This window comes from Ovis canadensis, chromosome 14, assembly GCF_042477335.2.
Source record: "Ovis canadensis isolate MfBH-ARS-UI-01 breed Bighorn chromosome 14, ARS-UI_OviCan_v2, whole genome shotgun sequence".
Lineage (NCBI taxonomy): Eukaryota > Metazoa > Chordata > Mammalia > Artiodactyla > Bovidae > Ovis > Ovis canadensis.
Window position 1 is genome coordinate 28,717,101 of NC_091258.1, and position 18,623 is coordinate 28,735,723.

Sequence of the window (18,623 nt, forward strand, 5' to 3'; positions counted from 1 at the left end):
TAAAGTTGAAAAAGAACAGAGTTGAAAGATTCTGAAGTTCAAAACTCACTACAAAGCTACAGTAATTGGGACTTCCCTGGTGGTCCAGTGGCTAAGACTCTGCACTCATAATGCAGAGGGCCCCTGTTCAAGCCCTGGTCAGGGAACTAGATCCCACATGCTGCAACTAAAAAATCCTGTATGCTGCAATGAAGACTGAAGATCTCACATGCTGCAGTTAAGACCTGGTGTAGCCAAATAAATAAATAAATATTAAAAAAAAAAAGCTACAGTAATCAAAGTAATTGGCATTACTATAGACAAATAGATCAATGGAATAAAGAGCCTCTCAAATAGACTGTCACATGTATTAATATATGGACAACTGATTTTTGACAAGGGTTATGAGATGATTAAAAGGGGAAAGGATAGTCTTTTCAAGAAATGATTCTGGAAAGCTGTATATTCACATGCAAAAGAATGAAGCTGAAGAAATTAATTTGAAATGAATCAAAGACCTAAATGTAAGAGTGAAAACTATAAAAATTTTAAAAGAAAACATGGAAAAAGGGAGTGACGTCAGTTTAATGATGGTTCAAGTGCTCCCTCTGTCTCTTCCTTCAGTCTACAACCAGTAAAACATCCATAACTCAACTCTGCCCAGCAGACCAGGATGTTGGAGAATTGCACATGTCTATACCAAAGACAATGGAACACCAACAGGAGGTGGAATCCAGGCAACGGCAGAATCACTGCCTGCACCGCTTTGCTGCTATGGCGGAGCCAGCAATCCCAGAGAAGCCGCAGCAGGGGAGGTGGTCCACGAACCACCAGCCTTTTGGCTGCGGTGGCGCTCACAACCAAAGGCACCATTCCTCCTACCCGCAGTGGTGCTGCCTGGAAACCAGCAATGCTGGTCACAGCAGAGATACCTGCTCTCCAGCTCCCCTTCCCCCTCCCCTACTCCCACAGTAACAAAGCCTGCACCTCGGTAGATCCCAAACGCGGTGAAGTGCCTGTGATCCTTGTGCCCCAAGCGTCGATGCCAGCAGCATCAAGGCACCAAAGACCACTGAGGCACAATGACAACAGAGAAAATGACAAGGAAAGTGCCAACTCTCAAATACAACCAGAGGCAGCGCAGGTAAGAGAAACCAAAATTTGTGCTATAGCGCCACCTACTGAAAACCTAGAGAAAGGCCTCTGATTTCTAACCTGTAGAATTCCTAGAATCAAAATCAAGTAGGGTGGGCTGGGGGAAGCTTTACTAAAAAAGAAAGATGTTTGGTACTTCAAATGTGCCAGAGGGGGAACAACTCATCAAGCACAATGAAGAACCATGGTAACATGGTATCACAAAAAGAAAATGAATGTTCTCCGGAAACCAAACTCTGTCTCAGAACAATGAGATTTGATAGACCGTTCAAATGAACCGTCAGACAGAAACTCAACCAGCTTCAAGAAAACTCAGAAAGGCAGTTCAACGTGTTCAGGAATAAACTTAGTGAACAGAAGTAATACTTTATAAAAGTGATTGAAACTCTAGAAAAGAAATTCTGGAGCTGAAGAACTTAACAAATGAGATGAAGAGTACTGGAAAGACAGCAGGCCGTATGGAAGCTTGAAGACGGAAATCTAGAAATGATACAGGTAGAAAAGCAGGGAATTAAGACCAAAAAATGAGGAAATTCTATGAGGACTATCTAAGTCAATTAGGAAGGGCAACATTAGGATAATGGGTATACCAGAAGGAAACCAGAGGGAGAAAAGAACACACAGTTTATTTAAAGAAATAATAGCTGAGAATTTCCCCAAACTGGGGAAGGAACTGGATATATAAGAAACTAAGAGAACATTTAATTACCTCATGCAGAAAGACCTTTTCCAAGACACATTATATTAAAACTGTTGAGACTCAGTGGCAGAGGAAGAATTTTAAAGGCAGCCAGCCATGGCGGGGGTGGGGGTGGGGGGGTGGGGGTGGGTGGGGGGGTGGGTGGGGGGGTGGGGGGGTGGGTGGGGGGGTGGGTGGGTGGTGGTGGTGAAGGGGTTGGTGGGGGTGGGGGGAAGATGTTAACTTACAAAGTAAGCTATTAGCAGGTTTCTCAGAATAAACTCTACAGGTCAGCAGGGAGTGGCATATCCTATACATGATACTGAAAGATAAAAACTGCCAGTCAAAAATATTCTTTTCAGCAAAATCATCATTCAAATATGAAGAAGAAATAAAGGCTTTCCCCCAGACAAACTACACCTGAGAGAGTTCATCAACACTGTAACTGCCTTACAAAAAAACGCTGAAATGACCTCTTCTACCCGAAATGAGAAGGAAAAAGTATACACAACTTTGAGTAAGGGGACAGAGAAAACTGAAACTCTAACACCAGAATATTAGACGTATCATAGAAAAAAGGTTAAAGGGAAATAATTTATAAAAATAATTTATAGCTACTTCAATTTGGTAACAAACTTGTAACAAGAAATAATTGAGGAAATCGGACATCTAAAACATAAAAGGGGAGAAGGAAAAGGTCAGAACTCATATAGGCAAGTGAAAGCAAGATGCTGTCAACAGAAAAAAGGTTATTTTAACTATGAGACATTTTATACAAACTTTATAGTAACAACAGAACATAAAAAGATGAAACTGAAAAAATATCCCAGAAAAGCTCCAAACAGAAACATAAGGAAAAAACCACAATGGACATACAGAGCAACCAGAAAACAAAAAATGAAAATGAAATGGCAGTACTATATTTTCATTTATCAATATTCATGCTAAATGTATATGGACTGAATTCACCAATCAAAAGTCACAGAGTGGCTGGGTGAATTAAAATGCAAGACCCAACTATATGCTGCCTCCAGGAGACTCACTTCAGCTCTGCAGACAAGTAGGCTTAAAGTGAAGGGATGGAAGATGATGTTCCAAGCAAATGGTAGCCAGCAAAAGCAGGAGTAGCCAAACTCACATCAGAAAAAACAGGCTTCAAGCCAAAAAAGGTAACAAGAGACAAAGATGGACATTATATAATGATAAAGGGGACAATTCATCAAGAAGACATAATAAGAGTTATTCATATACATGCACTTAACACAGACGCATTAAACCAGAAGGACTGGATAGATTTGCACAGAACATTCTATCCAAACGGAGAATCCACTTTTGTCTCAAGCGCACATGAAGTATTGTCAAGAACAGACCATATGTTGGGACACAAAACAAACGTTAATAAAGTTAAGAATGGAATTATATCAAGTATCTTTTCTGAGCACAAAAGTGTGAAGTTAGATATCAACTACAAGAAGAAAGCTGAGAAAATCTACAAATATGTGAAGGCTAAACAAATGCTACAGAGTAAGAATTAGATCACCAAAAATAAAACAAAATACATGAAGACAAATGAAAATATGACATACCAAATCTATGGGGATGCGGCGAAAGCAATACCGAGAGGGAAAGTTAGTTATACAGGCCTACCCCGAGAAACTTGAAAAATCTCAAATCTAATCTTACATCTAAACGAACTATAAAAAGAAGAATGCAGTCCAAAGTTAGTAGAAGGCAAGAACTAATAAAAACCAAAGCAGAAATATGTGAAATAGACACTAAAAAGACAATAGGAAAGACATGAAATTCAGAGACGCTCCTTTGAAAAGATAAACAAAACTGACAAAACTTTTGCTAGTCTACGAAAAAAAGAGAGAAGGATCTGATAAATAAAAGGAGAAATAACAAGGATACCACAGAAATATAAAGGATGACAAGAGAATATTATGAACAACTATATGACTACGAATCGGACAACCCAGAATGGACAAATTCTTAGAATCATCCAACCTTCCAAGACTGAACCATGAAGAAACAGAAAATTTTAATAGATTGATCACTAGTAAAGCGGTCGAAATAATAAAAAATCCCCCCCAAAACAAAAGTCCAGGACCAGATGGTTTTACATGTGAATTCTACCAATCATTCAAGATTTAATACCTATCTTTCTCAATCTCTCCCAACAAACTGAAGAAGAGAGAATACTTCCTACTCATTCCATTAGGCCACCGTTACACCGACTGCAAAACCAGGGAAGACACTTCAAAGAAAATTACAGGCCAGTATCTCTGATGAACACAGATGCAGAAGTTCTCGATAAAATGCTAGCAAACCATACAATAACACATTAAAAAGATCATACAGCATGATCAAGTGGGATTTACCCTAGGGATGCAAGGGTGTTTCAACATCCACGAACTAATCAATATGATACACCCATGAACAAAACGAAGGATAAAATCCATGACTGTCTCAACAGATGAAGAAGCATCTGACAAGATTTAATATTCATTTATGATATAAACTCTCAATAAAACTGGTATAGGAGGAATGTATGAAAAATATAATAAAGGCCATATATGGTAAACCTATATCTAATGTAATACTCAGTGATGAAAACTTTAAGCTATTCCTGTAAGATCAGGAACAAGACAAGAATGCCCAATCTTGCCACTCTTATTCAACAGAGTATTGGGAGTCCTAACCAGAGAAATAATGCAAGAAAAAGAAATAAAAGGTACCTGAATTGTAAAATAAGAGGTAAAACTGTAACTACTTGTGGATGACAAGATTTTATACATAGAATACTCTAAAAAATTCACCAAAAACCTTTTGGAAATAATAAAAAGAATATAGTAGTTGCAGGGTAGAAGATCAATATAAAAAAATATGGTGCATTTCTATATACTAACAATGAACTAACAAAAAAGCAGTTAAGAGAATCCCATTTACAATCACAACAGAAAGAATACAACACTTAAGTATAAACTTACCCAGGAGGTATGGGACCCGTACACTGAAAACTGTAAGATTATTGTTGAAAGAAACTGAAGACAGAAATTAATGGAAATATACTTTGTGCTCATGGACTGAAGAATTAACATTATTAAAATGTCCAAATTACCTAAAGCAAACGATAGATTCAATGCAATTCCTATCATAATTCCAAGGACATTTTCTCAGAAACAGAACAAAAAACTCTAAAATTTACATAGAAACATAAAAAAACCCCAAATAGTCAAAGCAATCCTGAGAAAAATGGACAAAACTGGAGGTATCACACTCCCTGATTTCAAATTATATTACTAAGCTACAGCATTCAAAATAGCATGTTATTGGCAGAAAACAGACACAGAGACTAATGGAAAAGAACGGAGACACCAGAAATAAACCCACACATATATGAACAACTAATTTAAAACAAAGAAGCAAAGAACTTACAATGGAGACAGAACAGTCTTTTCAATAAATGGCACAAGGAAAACTGGACAGCCACATGAGAAAGAATGAAACCAGATCACTACCTTAACCTGCCCCCCCCACACAAGTCAGCTCCAAATAGATCAGATACTTGCATGCAAGACCTGAAACCATACAACTCCTTGATGAAAACAAGCAGTACACTTTTGCTCTTGGTCTTAGCAAACAGTTTTCTGAATATGTCTCCTCAGGCAAAGGAATTAAAAGCAAAAATAAAACGTGAGACTACATCAAACTACGATGCTTTTGTACAGGAAAGGAAGCCATCAAGAAATGAAAATGCAACCTACTGAACAGGAGAAAATATTTGCAAATTATATAGCCAAGAAATAACACATACAACTCAACAACCAAAAAACAAAGAGCTAGATTTAAAAAATGGGCAGAGGTATTCAATAGACATTGTTCCAAAGAAGACATACAAATGGCCAACAGGCACGTGAAAAAGTGCTTAACATCACTAATTACTAGGGAAATGCAAATCAAAACAATAATGAGATACTACCTCACACCAGTCAGAATGGCTATTATCAAAAAGATAAGAGATAACAAGTGTTAGAGAGGATGTGAAGAAAAGGAACCTTCATACAGTTTTGGTGGAAACATTAAGTTGTTGCAGACATTATGGAAAGCAGTAGAGACTCTTCAAAAAATTAAGAACCAGAACTTCCACGTGATCCAGCTATTTCACTTCTGGGTATTTATCCAAAGAATAAGAAAATACTAATTTAAAAAGATTTATGTTCATCTCAGCATTATTTACAGTAGCCAAGATAGCGAAAGAACCAAAGCCCCACTGATGGATGAATGGATAAACATGTGGTATATATGTATATATAAAATGGACTAGTACTCAATTGTAAGAAAAGATGAAACCTTGTCATTTGCAACAACATGGATAGATAGACCCAAAGGGTATTAAATGACATAAATCAGACGGAAAAAGACAAACACCACAGATTTCATTCATATGTGGATTATTTAAAAAAACAAACAACAGACCAAACCAAACACACAGTTACAGAAAAGAGAGCAGTGGTTATGGGGGGTGGGGAGGACAAAAGCGTAAAGGAGGCCGACTGTACAGTGACAGGTGGGAAATAAACTTTTGGTGGTGGTGATGCTGCAGTGTGTACAAAAATAAAAATATGACACTGTATACACAAGACATACAATACTAGAAATTAATAAAAACTGGCTATCAAATATTTTTAAAAATAGAGGAAAAGCTTCATAATGTTGTCTTTGGCAATGATTTCTTGATTATGACACCGAAAGCACAGACAAAAAGGAAAAAAACAAACTGGGTAACACCAAATTTTTGTTTTCTCAAAGTACACTATCAGGACAGTGAAAGGATAATGCATAGAATGGGAAAAAATGCTTGCTAATCATATACCTGATGAGAGATTAATATCCAGAATATATAAAGAACTTCTACAACTTAACAAAAAACCAAGAACCTACCAGGTGGCTCAAATGGTTAAGAAACTGCCTGCAATAAAGGAAACTTGGGTTTGACCCCTGGGTTGGGAAAATCTCCTGGAGAAGGGAATAGCTACCCACTCCAGTACTCTTGCCTAGATAATTCCAAGAACAGAGGAGCATGGTGGGCTACAGCCCATGGGGTCGCCAAGAGTCAGGCACGAACTGAGTGGCTAACACTTTCATTTTCAAGTTAGAAAATGAGTAAAGGACTAAACACAAGCACGCCACACTTTCAGACCACTGCAATAAAGCAAGTGTTGTAGTAAACCGAGTCATGCAAAGGTTTTGGTCTCCCACTGCATATAAAAGGTATGCTTATACTATGCTGTAATGTATTAAGTACATAACAGTATTATGTCTAAGAAAATAATGCACATACCTTAATTAAAAAATTTTACTGCTTAAAAATGCTAACTGCCATCTGAGCTTTCAGGAAGTCATAATTTTTTTTACAATAATAACATCAAATATCACTGATCACAGATCACCATAATACATACAATAATGAAAAAGTTTGAAATGTTGTGATAATTACTAAAATGTAACACAGAAACATGAAGTGAGCAAATGCTGAAAAAATGGTGCTGACCAACTTGCCTAAGGCAGAGGAGCCACAAGACTTCAATGTGCAAAAAAGAAATGCAGTGTCTGTGAAGTGCAATAAAATGAGGTGTTCACTAAAGAAGGCATACAAATGGCCAAGAAGCATGAAAAGATACTCAACACCACTCATCATTAGGGAAAATACAAACTGGACTCACAAATGAAAAAAAATCACATTTCACATAGCCATTAGGATGGCTACTGTTAAAAAAAAGAGGATGGGGACTAACCCTATTGCATTGCTGGAGGGAATGTAAAATGGAACAGCTGCTGTGAAAACAGCTGGTGGTCCTCAAAAATTTGAATAGATTTTAAATTTTAATATTCTGATATTAAAGTTTAATATTTGATATAGAATATTAATATTTACTTAGGAAGTTTGGAATCAACATGTACACAATGTTGTATTTAAGGAGGATAACCAACAAGAACCTACTGGATAGCACAAGGAACTCTGCTCCAGGTTACGTGGCAGTCTAGATGGGAGGGAAGTTTGGGGGAAAACAAACATGTATATGTATGGCTGAATTCTTTTGCTGTCTACCTGAAACTATTACAACATTGTTAACTGGCTATACTCCAGTGAAAAATAAAAAATTTTTAAATAAACAATATTTATATGATGCAGCAATTCCACTTCTAGGTATAGTATATACCTAAAAGCAAAAACTGAATACCCATATGCAAAACCTGAAATCAGAGATTCAAAGAGATAACTCTATGCCAGTATCCATAGTGGCTTTATTCATAATAGCCAAAAGCAGAAACAACTCAAGTGTTCAACAATAGATGAAATGATAAACAAAAATGTATATGTAAAAGGGAAAATTATTCAGCCATAAAAAGGACTGAAATTCTTAGAAACATACCAAGTGTACTAAATCAGACACAAGAGGACAAATATTCCATTTATATGAGGTATCTAGAACAGGGAAACTCATGGAGACAGAAAGTAAGACAGAGGTTACCTGAGGCTGCGGGAATAGGGAATGGAAGTTATTCTTTAATGGGTATAGAGTTTTAATTTGGGGTGTTACCTAAGTTCTGCAAGTGGATAGTGGTGATGGCTGTATGATGCTGCGACTGCTTAATGCCACTGAACTGTGCACTTAAAAATGGCTTAGGGTACACTTTGCCATAGTTTGAAAATATGTATGACCACCATAGAAGGGCATCTGGCAAAACCTCACAGTGGCCACAGGACTGGAAAAGGTCAGTTTCCATTCCAGTTCCAGAGGGCAGGGCTGAAGAATGTTCAAATTACCTGACAACTGCACCCACTTCCCATGCTAGTAAGTGAAGCGAAGCTGCTCAGTCGTGTCCGACTCTTTGTGACCCTGTGGACTGTAGCCGGCCAGGCTCCTCCGTCCATGGGATTCTACAGGCAAGAATACTAGAGTGGGTTGCCATTTCCTTCTCCAGAGGATCTTTCCAACCCAGGGATCGAACCCAGGTCTCCTGCATTGCAGGCAGACGCTTTAACCTCTGAGCCGCCAGGGGCTAGTAAGGTTATGCTCAAAATCCTTCAAGCGAGGCTTCACCAGTACTGGAATCAAGAACTTCCAGATGTACAAGCTGGATTTAGAAAAGGCAGAGGAACCAGAGATCAAATTGCCAACATCCACTGCATCATAGAGAAAGCAAGAGAATTCTAGAAAAGCATCTACTTATATTTCATTGACTATGCGAAAGCCTTTGCCAGTGTGGATCACAAACAAACTGTGGAAAATTCTTCAAGAGATAGGACACCAGACCATCTAACCTGTCTCCTGAGAAACCTGTATGAGGGTCAGGGAGCAACAGTTAGAACTGGACATGGAACAACAGACTGGTTCCAAACTGGGAAAGGAGAATGACAAGTCTGTATACTGTCACCCTGTTTATTTAACTTATATGCAGAATACATCATGCAAAATGCCAGGCTGGATGAGCAGCAAGCTATAATCAAGATTGCTGGGAGAAATATCAACAACTTCAGATTAGTACCACTCAAATGGCAGAAAGCAAAGAGGAATTAAAGAGCCTCTTGATGAAGGTGAAGCAGGAGAGTGAAAAATCTGGCTGAAAACTCAACTTTAAAAAACTAAGATCATAGCATCCGGTCCCATTACTTCAGGGCAAATAGAAGGGAAAAAGTGGAAGCAGTGACAGATTTTCTGTTCTTGGGCTCCAAAATCATTGCAGATGGTCACTGCAGTCATGAAATTAGAAGACGCTTGCTTCTTGGCTATAACAAACCTAGACAGCATGTTAAAAAGCAAAGACATCACTTTGCTGACAAAGCCAATAAGCCACGGTCCTTCCAGTAGTCATGTACAGATTCGAGAGCTGGACCACAAAGTAGGCTGAGTACTGAAGAACTGATGCTGAGTCTCCTGCATTGCAGGTGGATTCTTTATTGTCTGAGCCACCCCGGAAGCCCAATGTATATTCTAGAATTGAACAAATAAATATACTGTAGATAATCAGAGTCAGATTTCTCACTGGAAGAGAAGGAAAGGGCGTTTTGGAAACATGGTTGATTCTAAGGCTTAAAAGAGAAAACAAATGTTGAGCCTGGTCCATTTTTACTTTCTGTATCAGAAAAGGAAGCGGTTAAAAAATGACAGGCTTACCCAAAGAGTACAGGATGCAACCTGAAGGCGCTCCCAATGGCCAAAGCTGGGACGTTTAGCACCAAAGTAAATGCTATCATAGAATTATATATATATATATATATATAAAATAGAGTAAAATAAATATCCATGAGCTAATAGTGACACAAATAGAATACGTAAATGAGGAGGAAGAATAGCTTTTCCTCACAAAATTGTAATTAACAAATGTAGAAAGACTGATGGAAACAGAAAACCACCTTGAAGTAAATACTATAGTAATAGTTATTGCAGGCAGAAACCACTAATGGATGCTAATGTTAGTGAGCAAAAGGGTATTTGCATACTCTGAGTTATTAATTTGAAAAGAAAAATCGTTACGTTTATAGTGTAGAAATGTGGCAGATAGTACCTTAAGAAAGTGATCCAAGTTAGTGTGAGGCAAACCCACATTATGTACTGAGAAAGGTGGAATGTGATTTCTATTGTATTCTAGACAGACACGCATAACCTCAGTTCATGAGAGAGAGAACATCAGAGCAACCTAAACCGATGGACATTCTACTAAGTAGCTAGCTAGTGCTCTTCAAATGCATCCAGGTCATTAAACACTGAGAAAGTGCCACAAACAGAGCAAACTAAAGGAGATAGGACAAAAGCAATCTGCGATTCTGGATCAGAAAAGGACACTAATGAGAAAATTAGTGGGTTCTGAGTAAGGTCTATAAACTGGTTAATAATACTGCATCAGTGTTAACATTCAGTTTCACTATGGTATTGTAAGATGTTAACATTAGGCGAATCTGAGTGAAGGGCACAGGAGAATGCTACTATTTTACAACTTTTTATAAGCTTAAAATTACTTTAAAAATTTAAAAAAGAAAACAGTCTATCTAAATCTTTGGGGAGCATGGTTTGGTGGATTCATAATTATTTACCAAGATGACTTCATACTACTGATAATTCCTTTAAATTTTGAAAATCCTGAGAGAAGTCTCCACTTTTTGCACTCCCTACCATATATCCTTATAACTGGTAGTGTTGCAATTTATGCATTACTATGCTTTTTTTCCACCTATGACAAGTCAATTCTTTAAGAATACATACTAAGACCTACTTACTTCTACATTCTGTGACTAGCAGTCTTTGTCAAAAGGAAATGCTCAATAATTATATTTGAGTAAATGATTATATAAAAGATCTCACTGCTATAGAAATTATTTACTTACGCTCCACAAAGGAAGTAAAGAGCATTCTGAACCTGCTTAGCCGACTACCTTCATCTGCCCACATGCGTATCACCCCAACTCCTGTCTTCAGCATTACATCATTGGCCACAGTGCTGCAAAATTTGGCCTTCAGATTTTCAATAGAACTGCTTCCATCGTAGACTGCAACGAAGTTTCTCTTGCATTCATTTGAGTGCTCCATTTGATAATCTAGGAACCTCAAATAAATCTGTAACATTAAGACAAAGAAAAACAGTGCTTTAAAAAAGACATTAATTTTAATTTTCTAGTTCTATTATCCAATCAATATGTAACGCGGACTGAATTATAACAGCTGACAGAAAAAACAGGAGATAAAAGGCTGATGCCTAAGAAGGTAAAAGAACCAAGACTAATGTTCTGTTTCTTTGGTTGTCTTAATAATGGAACCAAGCGCTAAGGAACCTAAAGCTTGCGTTTTGTCTATAAAGAAAAACTTCCTGCTTCATGAGGCATGACTATCGTACATATTTTCCTTGTTATAAAAACAATCTTGTGGTACTGACAAACTGGGAAAATAAAAGAAACATTCATAATTCTTTCACTCTATCAAGTACTATGATTAACTTTTTTCAGTTTTTTCCACATTTTTAAAACCTAAGCCTAATTTTAAGATACACACACTCTGCTTTTGCTGTAACACATCAGAACCTACCTATCACTTCATAATTGTAATAATTCCTATGATGTCATTTATTTACCCACTATCCTACTGTTGCACATGTAAGTGGTCTTATGACTCTACTCCATAAATGAACAATTTCTAACTTTTCAGTCACAAAGATTTAAACTGGAGTTTCAAAACAAGCACTAGTATTCTATTGCTTAGTATCCCCTTTCCTCGAATGTCATAGGCAGTCTGCTACCCAGCACTCAGTCTTCTTAAAATGTCCTTGACCCATTCTTATTTGAAGAGTTACATTAGACTTTAGGCTTAGAAACACCTTGAGCAAAATCTCCAAAAGAACAGAGTGAAACAGGTACTATTCTTTATGGGCTGGGAGGAAATTAAGGCTCACTGGGACTAAGGAACTTGCCCAAGGTTACTTAGAGCGAGAATGTGAACCTAAGTCGATCTGAATCTTACTAAGATGTATGTTCTTCACATTCCCTGGGATGCCTTTTATGTGTGTACATACATGCACACACACATACACACACTCTTCACATACATGGTTCATTTTTGGATATAGTTGCTCATATGTGACTCTACAATTAAAGTAAAATTTTAATGAATGAAGAATAAAGATTTCTTTGATTGCCACTGGAGATGTCTAGTGGGTATTCACCTTGCTGATTGCTATCTCTGAGGTAGCAGTATGATGCCACACCCACCCTGTAATTTAAAGGGCTTCATAAAACAAAAACATCCCCCCCCCCAAATACCTTGATGACATAAAACTAAGAACAAAAACTGAAAAATTTATCTCAGAGTTAAATTTTGACCAGTAACTCTGGCTTATCTGAAATGATCAATTTGCCACTTTCATGAGCAAAATTACTGCTAATGTACTTCCATTTCAAAACTTCACTAAACCTCATAAATGTATTTTAACACAGAAGTAATATGTTTGTTTAAAATATACAATCTGTTTTCATTACTTTCTCCATCATTCATATAACCAGAATATTCTGCCCATGGCTGTCTGGTGGTGAGTATCACTAATATTCATTTTATTTGTCTTCTCCATTAGACTCTATGGTCTTCCAATTAGAGTGTCAATGTGCTATCCAGTATAATTCTTGCTCAGAAAGAGCAATCAATGAAAAAGTGAGTAGGTTCGTAAAACCTAGTTTTGATAGAGTTGAATATCAGGAAGACCATCAAAAAGTCTGAAGTATTTACTCTCTACTGTTTTTTTAAATCCAAAGAAACATACCTATATAAGGCCATAGTAAATGAGCCTTAAACAGGTAACTTTTAAAAATCAAAATTTTAAGGTAAGTCATATGACAAAAATAACATTCTTTGCTATTGTGAATACAGTTAAATATTGACAATAGTTTAATTCAAATAATCTTCAGAAAATATTTCTAACATTATGAGGCTAACAAACTGAAATGGGTGGATTGGGGCACAAACTACTCTTCTCTCACCCAGACTGCAGATCTTTAATTAAACATAAACACTCTTGGCCTCTTACCTACTCCTATACCCTCCCAGGGAAGTGGAGAGAGTCACCTGGATCGGGGATGGTATTTGTTCACTTTTCCTCTCCTCCTTCCCTGGACCAGTGAATGAGAATAACAGTGACCTGGGTAAGTGGGTCTCTTCTGTAGATGCACTTTCCTCGGATGGGATGTTCCAGTCTAGTCTTAGGTAGGAGGTGGACCTGGTGGGTAGGGAATTAGCAGGTCTAGATGGATTCTCTCACTATAAGCTTCCTAGCCTTTATTATAATAAAGGGGCTATTCTGAAGCTCCACTGTCTCAACTGGTTCATAACTCCAATGGGGAAAAGGACGCTTTTTATTAGAGGCCTCAAAGACCACAAAAGAAATGCAATGAGATCCTCAGAAAGCTGTTATTTTTATGGAAAGGCCACTGATAAAACAGATTAAAACACTACTTAAATGCAAACACGGAAGACTTTTATATGTAAGTGAATTTTTCTTGAACATCACCCGTAGTAAACTAGTTCACCCCATTTTCAGTATTCAAGAGTTATTGTGGCCTTTAACATTTTCTCTTTTAAATTCCTCAAATAAAATCATGTTTATTCTTCTAGTTGAACTCATTTAAAAAATTTTGATACAATTCCCATGTCAAGTGTTTTTTTTTGTTAACTTTAAAAAATCAATTTACTTTTATATATTAAAAGTAACCTTCAATATTTAAGATTCTAGGTTACATTTCCAAAAAACTTGTGCATATAAAATCATTTCATGAGGTATTTTATAAAAGAGCCACATTGAAAGTATTAATTTCACTTATTTAAATTATTAAATATTAAAAAACCCTCAAAACGCACAAACCCCACCTCACCTCTGCACAGTCATCCCTCAGTAGCAATGAGTAAGTGGTTCTAGGAAGGTCCTGCTCTGGATACCAAAATCTGCAGGTGCTCAAGTCCTATGATGCAACCTTTGTATTTGTGGTTTTGTGTCTATAGACACAACCAGCTGCAGATTGTATAGCACTATAATATTTACTGAATAAAACCTACATATGTGGACTTGTACAGTTCAATTCTGTGTACAGTTGACCCTTGAACATGGGTTTCAAATATGCAGGTCCATTTATGTGGATTTTATTCAATAATCACATACTGTAGTATTACACTACGCTTCCCTGGTGGCTCAGATGGTAAAGAATCTGCCTAAAATGCGGGAGACCTGTTCGATTCCTGGTTCGGGAAGATCCCCTGGAGAAGGGAATGGCAACCCACTCCAGTATTCCTGTCTGGAGAATCCCATGGACAGGAGACGGGCAGGCTACAGACCATTGGGTTGCAAAGAGCTTAACATGACTGAGTGACTAACACTTTCACTTTCTTTCATGGTACTACACAGTCTGTAGCTGGTTAAATCTGAGGATGTGGAACCTCAGATACCAAGGGTTGACTATAAAGTTATACTCAGAATTTCAACTGCGAGTGGTCAGTGACCCTAACCTCTATGTTGTTCAAGGGTCAACTATACAACTAGAGCCATCTATGTTCCTACTATCTTTCCAACATTCCCTGTTTTGAGTATAATTTTTATAATTACTATGTACATTTTTAGACTTTTAAATTTATGTATCTATAAAAACATATACTATTTTTATATATTTTTATTTGTGTATTTAAAAATCTTGTATCAGTTGTAGAAATAAGTCACTACTTATCCATTTTCCTTTTGGACATTTAGCTTGCTTCCACTTTTTAAAATATTAAATATTGCTGTAAACATTCTTGCATTCTGATTACGCTCTCACATGATGAGCATCTGGGTACACATCTAGAAACGTGGTTGCTGTGTCATAAGACATGACCATTTTCATCTTTACCAGGGTATGCCCAATGGCTTTCCCAAGTTGAGAGCATCTCCATTCTTCAATCCTTGTTGATACTTGGTCACATCAAGACATTCAGTCACATCCCAAGTAAGATAAAATAAGATTCTGACACACAGGGTCAAGTGACAGACACCATCATCAAGAACAGTTCCATCACCGCCCCCCCCCCGCCCCACGAAAATCCTGTCCAGGTCCTCAGCAGTCCAAATCCATCTTCAACTCTAATTCCTGGCAACCAATCTTCTGCTGTTCTGTAGTTCCACCTTTCCCACAAATGTTATAATTTTATATAAATGAAATAATAGTATATTCTGAGTCAGGATTCCTTCAGTTAGCACAATGCATGTGAGATTCTTCTATGCATCTACATCCCCAATGGTTTGTATCTCATTACTCCTGAACAGATTTCACTACACAGATGTACCACAGTTTATTAACAACTGAAGAGTATTTGGATTATTTCCAGTTTATGTCTATTATGGATGAAGCTACTGTAAACATTTACCTTCAAGTTTTTTGTGTGTAAACATGTTTTTCTTTCTCCTGGCTACCCTGCCAGGAGACTGCTCACTCACGTGGTAACTTTATAGGAAATTACCAAGCTGTTTTCCAAAATGGCTCTATCATTCTGCATTCCTACCAGGAGTCTTACTACATTCCCAATTGCTCTATATAGCTCCCAGCACCTGGTACTGTCTGTTTTAAAATATTAGTTATTGTAACAGAGGTAGAGAGCTATTCCACTGTGGTTTTAATTCGCAGTTTTGAAATGTCGAAATATTCTCCGGTGCCTGTTCAAAATCTCTTACTCATTTTTTTTTTTTCTCTTACTCATTTTTAAATTAGGTACTTTTCTTACAGTTGAGTTTTGAGTTCTGGATTAAAGAAATCTTTTGACAAGTGATTTACAAATATTTTCTCTTGGTGGCTTTTCTTTTCATTCAACAGTGAAAAGGAAAAGCTTTAATTTTAATGAAGTTCAATTTATAGTTTTTAAAAAATAGATTCTTCTTTGATGTCTTATCTAAGAACTCTCCCTAACCCAAAGTTTTCAACTATGTTTTCTTCTAAAAGTTTTACAGTATTACACTTGTGTTTATAATCCAGTTTAGGTTAGCTTTTAATATAAGGTATAAATACAGTTCAGTTCAGTCGCTCAGTCCTGTCCGACTCTTTGCTACCCCATGAATCGCAGCACGCCAGGCCTTCCTGTCCATCACCATCTCCCGGAGTTCACTCAGACTCACGTCCATCGAGTCCGTGATATCATCCAGCCATCTCATCCTCAGTCGTCCCCTTCTCCTCCTGCCCCCAATCCCTCCCAGCATCAGAGTCTTTTCCAATGAGTCAACTCTTCGCATGAGGTGGCCAAAATACTGGAGCTTCAGCTTTAGCATCATTCTGTCCAAAGAAATCCCAGGGTTGATCCCGTTCAGAATACAGGTATAGGTTAAAATTCTTTTTTTTTTAATATGGGTATCTGGTTGTTCTTAGCACCATTTGTTAGACTATCCACTGAATTGACATCGTATCTCCAATGAAAAAAATAAATCATATTTGTGTGAATGCTTTTCTGAGTTCTATTCTGTTCCACTGATCTGTGTGTCTGTCATTTGTAAGTACCACACTGTCTTGGTTACTGAAGATCTGAAATCAGGTAGTGAGTATTTGTATTTTTTGAACATTGTTTTGGCTCTTATAATTCCTCGCATTTTCCTTATACTCTAAAAACAGTTTGCCTACATTTACAAAAACATAGCAGGGGTTTTAATTTGAACTGTGCTTGTTTATACAGATCTATTTCAGAACAACTTCTGTTAACACTACTGAGTCCACCTCAATAGGTATACACAGTATTGCTGTTGTCTGGTTGCTAAGTTGTGTTTGACTCTGTAACCCCATGAGCTGCAGCAGACCAGACTTTTCTGTCCTTCCCTATCTCCCAGAGTTTGCTCAAACTCATGTCCATTTAGTCAGTGATGTCATCCAACCACCTTATCCTCTGTCTCCCCATTCTCCTTCTGCCCTCAATTGTTTCCAGCATCAGTCTTTTCCAGTGAGTCAGCTCTTCACATCAGGTGGTCAAAGTATAGAAGCTTCAGCATCAATCCTTCCAGTAGATATTCAGGGATGATATCCTTTAGGATTTACTCGATCTCCTTGCTGTTCAAGGGACTTTTAAGAGTGTTCTCCAGCACCACAGTTCAAAACCATCAATTCTTCAACATTCAGCCTTCTTTATGGTTCAACTCTCACATCTGTATGTGACTACTGGAAAAACCACAGCTTTGACTATGCAGACCTGTGTCAGCAAAGTGACGTCTCTGCTTTTTAATATGCTGTTTAGGTTTGTCATACTTTTCTTTCAAGGAGCAAGTATCTTTTAATTTCGTGGCTTCAGTCACCATCCACAGTGATTCTGGAGTCCAAGAAAATAAAATGTCACTGTTTCCACTTCTTCCCCATCTATTTACCATGAAGTGATGGGACCGGATGTCATGATCTTAGTTTTTTGAATGTTGAGTTTTAAACCAGCTTTTTCACTCTCCTCTCTCACCCTCATCAAGAGGCTCTTTAGTTCCCCTTCACTTTCCACCATTACAGTAGTATCATTTGCATATCTGAGGTTGTTGATAATTCTCCCAGCAATCTTTTAATTTCAGCTTATAACTCACCCACTCCAGGATTCTGCATGATGTACTCTCCACAGGAGTTAAACAGACAGGGTGACAATATACAGCCTTGAAGTACTCCTTTTCCAATTTGGAATGTCTATTGTTCCACATTTGGTTCTAAGTGCTGCTTCTTGTCCTGCAATCAGGTTTCTCAGGAGTCAGTAAGGGGGTCTGGTATTCCCATCTCTTGAAGAAGTTTCCGGTTTGTTGTGATACACACAAAGTCTTTAGTGTAGTCAATGAAGCAGATGTTTTGTTAGAATTCCCTTGCTTTTTCTATGATCCAGTGGATGCTGGCAATTTGATCTCTGGTTGCTCTGCCTTTTCTAAATCCAGCTTGCACATATGGATGTTCCCAGTTCATGTACTGCCGAAGCCTAGCTTGAAGGATTTTGAGCATCATCTTGCTAGCATGAGAAATGAGTTTAACTGGATGGTAGTTTGAACATTCTTTGGGATTGCCTTTGGGACTGGAATGAAAACATAGTATATATTCCCATTTATTCAGGTCTTTGAATTTTTTATCAGGGTTCTGCAGTTTATAGATGCTGTGTCTATTTTTTGGGGGTGGGGGGAGACAAGGGCTACTTAAACGGTATTGCTGCTTTCTTAATTTTGAACTCCAATTGTTCATTCTTCAAATACTCAATCAGATAATACAACTGAGCCTTGATCAACATGGGACGTAGAGGCGCGGACCCTCCTT

The 18,623-nt window shown here is 37.5% G+C and overlaps 1 protein-coding gene and 1 non-coding gene across 4 annotated transcripts in view; one reads left to right on the forward strand and one right to left on the reverse strand.

Annotated features, from left to right (window-relative positions):
- Window positions 1–18,623, reverse strand: part of NETO2 (neuropilin and tolloid like 2) — an 81,723-nt gene that overhangs the window by 30,767 nt on the left and 32,333 nt on the right. For all 3 annotated transcript variants that reach the window (XR_011248551.1, XM_069549778.1, XM_069549779.1), the window contains exon 7: window positions 11,205–11,433. Coding sequence is in view for 2 of the 3 variants with exons in the window: in XM_069549778.1 (XP_069405879.1) it covers window positions 11,205–11,433 (229 nt within the window). In the remaining variant the exon portion in view is untranslated. The remainder of the gene's footprint in view (window positions 1–11,204; window positions 11,434–18,623) is intronic.
- Window positions 74–146, forward strand: TRNAM-CAU (transfer RNA methionine (anticodon CAU)). The gene has a single exon. It is a non-coding gene; the product is annotated as a tRNA-Met (tRNA).